Source organism: Trypanosoma cruzi, genomic scaffold (genome assembly GCF_000209065.1).
Source record: "Trypanosoma cruzi strain CL Brener 1047053511993 genomic scaffold, whole genome shotgun sequence".
In the NCBI taxonomy this organism is placed as follows: domain Eukaryota; phylum Euglenozoa; class Kinetoplastea; order Trypanosomatida; family Trypanosomatidae; genus Trypanosoma; species Trypanosoma cruzi.
Window position 1 is genome coordinate 1 of NW_001849091.1, and position 8,261 is coordinate 8,261.

An 8,261-nucleotide genomic window follows, 5' to 3' on the forward strand; every position below is an offset into this window, starting at 1 on the left:
CCCCCCCCCCGACATATACACCGAGAGGAATATATTTTTGTTTGTTTGTTTGGAAGCACGGGACGAGAGCGACGAAAAAAAAAAAAAAGAGGTGCTGCGCCTCCACTTTGTGTGTGGGTGCACCTCTCCGCGATGGAGACGCGAATAGGGATTTCTCCCCCATCCCTCCGATGTAAGCAGCGTAATGGTCTTTTTTTTTTTTGTTTATTATTATTTTATTTGTTCTCCTTTCTTTTTTCGGATGTTTTACTTCTGATTGATGTCGTAACGTTGTTGTGATTTTGTTGTCATTCTTCCTTCCTTCCTTTCTTTTTTTAGTTTTTTTTTTTTTTTATTTTCTTCACTCGCCGTCACCAATTTTATTTTTTTCTGAGGTCATTTGTCCTTTTTTTTTTCCTTTTTTTTCGTTTGTTTGTTTGTGTACGTTTCCCGCCGGTGATGGTGTTTTCTCATGCCTGTGGGCATCGCAGCGGAGATCTGAAGGAATAAATAAAAGGGAGTGTGTCTGTGAGGAAGAGGAGGAGGAGGGGATGAGCACTCGGACAATTCTCACGGCGGGGGAGGCGGCGGAGGTTTTGGCTTCTGTGCGGTACGTTCTTCTTGACGTGGACGGTGTGTTGTGGGCCGGGAAGCATGTGTTGCCCAATATTCCAGAGACACTGTTGTACCTTCGCTTACGTGAGAAGCAAATTCGTTTTCTTACGAATAACGCCAGCATTTCTCGTGCTGGTCTGGTGCGGGAGTTTCAGCGGCGAGGCATTCAAGGGGTACGGGAGGGCGAGGTGTACAACAGCGGCTTTGCGGCGGCGCTGCGGCTTCAAAGTTTGTTCACTGCAAATAAGAGCACAGGGTCGGGCAGGCCACTGGTGGAGAGGAATATATTTGTTATCGGTGAGGAGGGGCTTCACGAGGAGCTGCGGCGTGTATTGGCACCTGGATACATTGCCTACGGGATGGAGCTGCATGACGCGGAAAAGTGTGGCGGCTACGACGCACACGTTGTGGCGTCTGCGTGGAAGCAACGCGTCCTTCCAGCGCCACTCCAATCGTCCGCCACTTCCTGTGGGATAGCAGCAACGGGCCATGCAGCGGGCGGTATCTCAATTTCTGATTTATCGCCTGCTGCTGTGGTGGTGGGGCTTGATATGCATTTTAATATGCTCAAACTCGCGTACGCTTCCCTCTGTTTACAGGAGCGGCCTGCAGCACAGACAGCGGGCACGTCGTCATCTACACCTACGTACTTTATTGCCACAAACGAGGATCCTCAAATACCAGTTGGTGAAGACTTCCTGCTACTCCCGGGTGCTGGTGGGATGGTCAGCGCCCTGCGCACTGTTTCTGGGCGTTCTCCTGACTTTGTATGCGGCAAACCGCATGTGGACATGGCGAAGGTTTTCTTTGAGGCTGAGGGAATCACGGATCCCCAGCAGTGCCTGATGGTGGGGGACAGGCTGACAACGGATATCGCGTTTGGAAATGCCGCTGGATGTAAGACGATGCTTGTGCTGAGTGGAGCAGAGAAGATGGATCGCGTCAGGCAGGCGGAACGGGATGGTCACGTGTCCCTTTTACCCGACTTTATAGCACCGTCTCTCGCCATCTTTTTACCACCCGCATAGGCGTAGAAATGATACGAATTTTCCTTTTTTATTATTATTTTTTTTTTGTTCTAAACGGAATAAATTGGAGGTGCTGGACTTTGCATGTATAACCGTAAGCGTGTGTGTCTTTCTGTTTTCCTTCACTGCTGCTCATGTTGAGAAAACACTCACACTCTTCCGACTCACTTTTTTTTTTCCTTTTCTCTCTCTTATATTTTATTTACTTTCCTTTTGGATGGTGCGTAGATACATACATGCACATGTATACATGTATGCTGCATTCAGGAGGGGCGTTTGTGGGGTGACTGGGCTTCGGCTTCACTCCGCAGTGCAAGCAGGAGGGAAGGTTAATCGTGTCGGGGGAGGGAAGGGGGAGGATTTGTGTTGGACTTCTGTTCTTCGTGGTGTCTTGATGCCTCATGTGATGGAGTGACGCGTTGCTCCTCATGCTGACGACGGCCATCGCAACGCAGGGCACCCTTTTTTTTTTTATATTCTCGTCACACTGTGACTGAGTTGTTTTGCAGGCGGTTCTGGCGAGGCTCTTCCTGCCGTGTGGCAGCGCTCTTTTCCACCACTGCCAACAGCCGCACGCACACACGCTTATTTTTACACGACGGCTTCAATTTTTTAGTATGGCACTTGTGAAATTGGCATTTCCTTTACCCTCGTGTTACTGGCACAATATTTTTTTTTTTGTATGTGTGTGTTTGTGTCTGGGAGGTGAGTGCTTTGGCATCCGCACGAGAGGGCGAGTGACTTCTTTTCCATTTATTCACTTCAATCACCCCATGCGTTTGGGTGCGACGATGAAACTACTGGGAGGCCTTTCTCTTTTCTTTTTTTTTTTTTTTGCGTGCAACTGGAGGGGCCGATGTGGTGCTTGTGGCGTAAACCGTCGTTTCTGCATAAGACGTGGCTGCTGATTACTTTGAGACCCTCATTGCAGTGGAGACGATGTGTGGGGATGGCCACGCACCTCCCACAGTATACATGCATGCACATTGATGTATAAAGATTGACTGTGGTTTTTATTGAATCTCACCTCCTTCCTTTCTCCTTTTATTATATATATTATATATATTTTGCGTGACTGTGGGTGTGTGGGTCATATCCGTAGCAGTGGGCCTCCATGCAATATTGGCACCCAACGCACTGCACCCTGCAGCTGAATTTTGTGCAGTCCGCTTCTCAGCGTGATGACGGCCGCGCCCTTTTGTTGGCGGGTGATGTATACAGTGGGAGATCTACTATTCGATACGTGCGTCGTTCATTTTCCTCCGCGACAATGCACGAGGAGTTTCCTGCACTTCGGGTGGAAAATAAAGACGGACTACACTTTCATGCCATTACGGCCTCCACGCACGCATTTCCAAAGGCCAGGCCTCTCGTTCTGCACTCCATTAAGGTGCATCAGCAGTACAATGATGCAGAAACCCTAAAGGTGCTGAAAGTTGTGGAGAGTGAATTTGATAAGGATGACAACGGTGGGGCGGAAAGTGGTGAGCAACACAGCGTCACATCAAAGGGGGGAAATCCATGCGGAAAGAAGGCGAAGAGCAAAGTTCACGATGCCAATGAGACCGAGCGCCAAGGGACTCATGATTCGTACGATAAGCAGCAAGGTCGTTCAGATCCGGGGTCGAAACATGTCTTCTTTGAGGGAGCTGAAAGCATGCCTGCCGGCTCCATCGTCAAGTTGGAGATTGCCTTTACTGGTAGCATCCAGGGGTGGGATCAAGGAGGCATTTACGTGAATGACAACCCGGAAATTGTGAAGGCGGCGGCGGCAAATTACGGTGTACTCCTTACCCACTTTGAAGTTGCCTTGGCCCGTCTTGCCTTTCCATGCCCGGACGATTCTCAGTGCTACCGCCTCATCTGGCATCTGCAGTCACTGCAATTGCCCTCAAGCTACAGTGTGGTGGTGAGTAACACCGCAAAGCTGTCAGAGAAGGCGATGGGTCAGAAGGGGACGCAACACACCTTTTTTCCTGTGGGTCCTTTACCCGCCTACGTGTTGGCCTTTGCCGCCTTTAGTGGTTCCGTGCAAGTGGTGGAGGAAACTCTTTTTCTCCGTGGGCCGCTCACACCCGGTGCGGAAGGCCGAAACTCGAGACTCAACACTGTAGAAAAAATGGTACCGTTGCGAGTTTTGGCAGCCACATTGAGTGGGGTGACATTGGATACACTCAGGCAAATTGCCGACACCGTTCGGGAGGCTGTAAACCTCCTAGAAGATTTTTTTGCCTCACCCCTTCCTTTGCAGCAGATGCCCTTCTCAAATGAGTTTGAGTGGCAGGAGGATGTCCTTACGATTGTTGTCGCTCCTACGATGCCGTACATATCAGGCATGGAGCATCACTGCTGCATTTTTCTCAATGAGGCCATTTACCGATCTTTTTCCCGCGATGGCACTGTGAGAGGGACAGTCCGGCGTCCCATGACGGAGGCAAACGGAACACATGAGGTCAGTAGAGTGATGCTTATTGTGCATGAACTTGCACACCACTGGGTGGGGAATACTCTTGGTATGCCTTTTGTGCTGAAGGAGGGTATTTGTCTTTTGCTGGAGCAGTGTTTTGGTGACGTCATTGTCGGGAAACCAATGCGGAGTATAAAACCTTCGGGTGAAAAGATGATGTCCGACACCGCCGTACCGTCCCGCAGGGTAGTGTCGAGGATAAAAAAGGCGTCAACACCGCCAGTGATTGTGGTGGACACAGAGAAGGGCAAGGAGTTTACGGAGTACTCGTACCAGAAAGCACTAAACACACTGCGTGATGTGGTGAGTGGCATGGGATTTAACGACTTTAAGGAACGCATGCGACGCATCTACCAAACAGAGGTGATGGGATGCAAAGAAAACATCGGCATGATAGACGGAAGGGATTGTGGGGATTTATTCCTAGCGCCGTACATCACCACGAAACAATTTTTAAAATATATGGAGGTATCGCGTGTAACTGTTTGAGTAGGTGCACAGAAAACAGGTTGTTGGGAAATAATACTTCTTTACCGGAGCGGAAATGAGGCGGAAAAGGGGGGAACAAGAAATCTCACTTGTTTCTGCTGTACAATGTCCTTTGGCAGTCCTATAAGTTTTTCTGCTTCCCTTCCCTATGGTTGCGACATGACGTGAGCGATTAGGTGGTGGAGAAGATTATAATATACATGCCAGCCTCATTATACACACCGTAAAAGGCAGTGGTATACTATGGACGTCTTGTGCCTTAAGTATTTGATGGGCTTCTTTTATTTTATTGCATTTTTGCTTATCCCTTCTCTTTCTTTCTTCCTTTCTTTCTTTTTTTTTTTTTTTTCAAGTCATACTCATACGAGGATACACCCAACCATGCGCCGCGTCATTGCCTCATGTCTTTGTGCCCAACGTCTTGCCCAGTGTGCCACAACGTCAACTGCTGTACTGGCATTCAGCGCCTCTATTCGCCGTCAAGGCACACGGCAAGGGGCTCCCACCGGCGTTCCACCGGAGTTACGCGCCCCGCCGCAGGGGTCTCGTCCGTCACACCACGAACACCAACAGACGGAAATGAACGCTGCGCCGGAGGAAAACTTTGAGCCGCCGCAGAAACCCGCAGAGCCCCCGAAGATGCTGAAAATAGACACAAATGAGAAGGGCATTACCACCGTTCAGCTTAGCCGGGCCCCGGTGAACTCCCTTAGCCTGGAGCTCTTTGAGGAACTTAATAAATGGATGCTGTGGCTTGGAAGCGATGAAGAATGCAAGTCCGTCATTCTCACGTCTTCTATCCCTACCGTGTTTTCAGCAGGGCTAGACATCAACGAGATGTTTAATCCACAGCCCGAACGCCTCCGTCGCTTCTGGCAGGCGTTTCAGGAGACCTGGCTGATTCTCAACAGCTTCCCCAAGCCCATTATTGCCGCAATCAACGGCAATTCCCCTGCCGCTGGCTGTATTTTGTCTCTTGGCAGTGAATTCCGCGTCATGGCCCGTCATCCTTCCGGGAAGCCAGATCGTTTATATCGCATTGGGATGAATGAAACAAAGCTGGGCATTACGGCCCCCGCATGGGTGATCCCTGCGTACGCATATGTTGTTGGCTCCCGCAACGCCGAGCGAATGCTGCAGTTGGGAGAGACACCAACTGCCGACGAGGCACTCAGAATTGGGCTTGTGGATGCCGTGGTTGAGGAGGAACAACTACGCGAGGCTGCGGTGAGGGAAGCGGAGCGCTTCATGGCGATCCCACAGCAATCACGATGGATGTCACGAGACATGATGCGACGTGAGTTCCTGCAGCACATCGCAACAGACGAAGATAGAGAGTATGACACGCAGTTTGTGGTGGAACTTATGATGAACCCAGAGGTGCAGAAGGGACTGGGTGCCTACTTGGCTCGTCTCAAGGGGCAGCACGTGAAGAAGTAACTTATTTTTTTCTTGTTTTTCCCTTAGAACCATGCATGCCCACGCAATATTTATACATTTATACACCTATGCATGCATGTATGATGACGGCTGATGGTACAAGCCGGAAACGGCGGGAAGACTGACTGAATGCGTGGGAACGCAGCGGAAAGAACGTTAAAAGAAGCAAAAAATAAAAAATAAAAAAACAAAAAAAGAAAAGAAAAGAAGGCAACATTTGTATTTTTTATTTTTTTTTTAATTTTTTATTTTACACAACAGAGAGGGAGAGAGAGGGGGAGGGGAAAGTGGGGAACCAACGAAGAAAAATAAACAAAATATGACAATTGCCCTTACAAATAATCCCGCCTGCAGAAAACACTTCGTCATTGCCAATACAACAACAAAAAACTATAAAAAAACAAGAAAACTGAGGCAGTTGCATAAAAGATCCGGAAATAAATAATGAAAAAGAAGAAAAAACAAAAAAAAAAGCAACACTTTCCGAAACATTTTTTTTTTTTTTTCTTTTTTATGCCACACAACATAACACACGTTTCCCAGTATATATACATATATATATATGGACGACTTTAATTTGTGCCACATCAATAAATACCACGCGGAGAATACAGAAACACATCGGCAAATATAAATATAAATATATACGTGCGTAACCACATGCCAAATACAAAAACCCTCCATACAACAACCGTCTTGACAAACACTTTACATGCATTTTCACGAATTTGAATATGTCTTACTTTATTTTTATTTTATTCACAAAGAGTGGGACAAAGACGAAAAGAAAAGAAAAAAAAAACATTTGATGGGGATAACAATTCATTATTTATATAATAAAATAACAAATAAAGACACATGTACCATACAACAAATGTGAATTAAAACAATAAAAAGCAGAAGATGTGGTTTGACCTTGCGCACCGCCTGTTCCTGACTGCGAGGTACATTGCGAAGGGCGATGACGACATGTTCCTCCGTGTGCCGCTGTTTGTTGCTCACCTGCGCCTACTGCCGCGCCGAGGGATCTACATGGGATACCACATGCTTCCTCCCTCTGGTCCGGAAAGATATATAAGAGGTTACACGTTTATGGTTGGCTGGTGCTACACCCTGTCGAGGGATGTGGCGGAGGCGTTGGTGTCGTACAAGCCGCTGCGCCGCCTGGCCTACCTGCCGTACAGCAAGGAACGCGACCACGAGTTCGCACCCCTTCTTTTTTATGAAGAAGACGTCATGGTCGGTTGGGTTCTTGGGAGTGTATTAAAGTACAAGCCAATGGTATACGTCGAGATGCAGGATTGTCATTTCCATGACGTTCGCAATGGCACGGGGCACTCGCAGGTGGTGCCGACCTCGATGTGTGTCCATCACGTGCGGGAGGACGACTACGCTGCGCTGATGGCGCGCTTCGGTAACGACACATCGCCTGTTGCCCGTGTGGAATGGGTCTCCGAGGACACGATTTCTTCTCAGTGCGATTGACAAATGGACGAAATGATCTGTTTTCTGTGCGTGTTGAATTCTAATTAATTGCTTGATTGGTTGCTGCATTCCGGTTTGTGCCCTGTGTGCTCTCTGGCCGAACGAAGTGGAATGTGTCATTGACCGCCCCGTGCCCCCGTGGAGCGTGTCACTCCCTGCCCTCGACCCGCGTGCGGGAGGTGGTTGTGGAGTCAGTGGGCGCCCGTTGCGTTGTGCTGCGTGTGTGCTGGGCCGCCAATGAACGATGTATGTGAGTCTGTGTTTCTGATACATTTTATTCTGTTAATTGTGCTGTTGGGAAATGGAGTGACTCAGCATTTTTTTTTGTGTGTGCGTTGCTTGCTTCGCCCTTCCCGCGCCTGAGCCCTCACCTCGCGGTTGGGAGCCGCCGGGGATGCATTCTTGTGTTTTCTTGTGATTTATTTGTGAGCGGAGCGTCCCACGGTGCGGCTGCTGTCAGTGCCGATGGTGTGGCTCTCGGTGTGTGGAGAGTGCGTGCCGTGACGCTCACCCCGTCGCCGATGCGCCGAGCGGGCGGGACAACGCCAGTGGCACACAGTTCCCTGCTTGTTGGCGACGCAGCTGTCCTTTTCTTTTCACTGCTTGTGTTCACTTGTAGAAGGCTGCACAGTGTAGGGGCGTCGCGGACGGACGGGAAGCAGACGACGGGTGGACTCGCTGGTGGGCGGCGGGCTTGCGGCGGCTTTCTGCGTTGCGGTGGAACGCCGCCGGCCTCACTCTGGCGAAACGTCTGGCGC

General features: G+C 49.3%; 4 protein-coding genes across 4 annotated transcripts, besides 14 other annotated features; all 4 read left to right on the forward strand.

Moving 5' to 3' along the window:
• Positions 1–1,356: a sequence feature (areas merged during assembly that could not be assigned to a particular haplotype. This can correspond to areas where the two haplotypes were merged or to regions with more than two copies in the genome that were merged during assembly.).
• Positions 189–238: a sequence feature (T-rich).
• Positions 306–341: a microsatellite.
• Tc00.1047053509261.10 (P-nitrophenylphosphatase, putative) lies at positions 531–1,622 on the forward strand (the record flags this gene model as incomplete). The annotated part of the gene is made up of 1 exon (XM_800412.1): positions 531–1,622. One exon carries the CDS (start codon positions 531–533, stop codon positions 1,620–1,622), a length of 1,092 nt encoding a protein of 363 aa, XP_805505.1.
• Positions 1,357–2,049: a sequence feature (areas merged during assembly that could not be assigned to a particular haplotype. This can correspond to areas where the two haplotypes were merged or to regions with more than two copies in the genome that were merged during assembly.).
• Positions 1,647–1,669: a sequence feature (AT_rich).
• Positions 2,050–3,344: a sequence feature (areas merged during assembly that could not be assigned to a particular haplotype. This can correspond to areas where the two haplotypes were merged or to regions with more than two copies in the genome that were merged during assembly.).
• Positions 2,665–2,691: a sequence feature (AT_rich).
• Positions 2,737–4,578, forward strand: Tc00.1047053509261.20 (aminopeptidase, putative; the record flags this gene model as incomplete). The annotated part of the gene is made up of 1 exon (XM_800413.1): positions 2,737–4,578. The coding sequence occupies one exon, from the start codon at positions 2,737–2,739 to the stop codon at positions 4,576–4,578; it is 1,842 nt and encodes a 613-aa protein (XP_805506.1).
• Positions 3,345–4,465: a sequence feature (areas merged during assembly that could not be assigned to a particular haplotype. This can correspond to areas where the two haplotypes were merged or to regions with more than two copies in the genome that were merged during assembly.).
• Positions 4,466–8,261: a sequence feature (heterozygous, non-Esmeraldo-like haplotype).
• On the forward strand, positions 4,822–6,018 carry Tc00.1047053509261.30 (3,2-trans-enoyl-CoA isomerase, mitochondrial precursor, putative; the record flags this gene model as incomplete). Its single annotated transcript, XM_800414.1, has 1 exon — positions 4,822–6,018. One exon carries the CDS (start codon positions 4,822–4,824, stop codon positions 6,016–6,018), a length of 1,197 nt encoding a protein of 398 aa, XP_805507.1.
• Positions 4,890–4,926: a microsatellite.
• Positions 6,177–6,227: a sequence feature (A-rich).
• Positions 6,239–6,271: a sequence feature (AT_rich).
• Positions 6,645–6,665: a sequence feature (AT_rich).
• Positions 6,843–6,871: a sequence feature (AT_rich).
• On the forward strand, positions 6,922–7,503 carry Tc00.1047053509261.40 (UDP-Gal or UDP-GlcNAc-dependent glycosyltransferase, putative; the record flags this gene model as incomplete). The annotated part of the gene is made up of 1 exon (XM_800415.1): positions 6,922–7,503. One exon carries the CDS (start codon positions 6,922–6,924, stop codon positions 7,501–7,503), a length of 582 nt encoding a protein of 193 aa, XP_805508.1.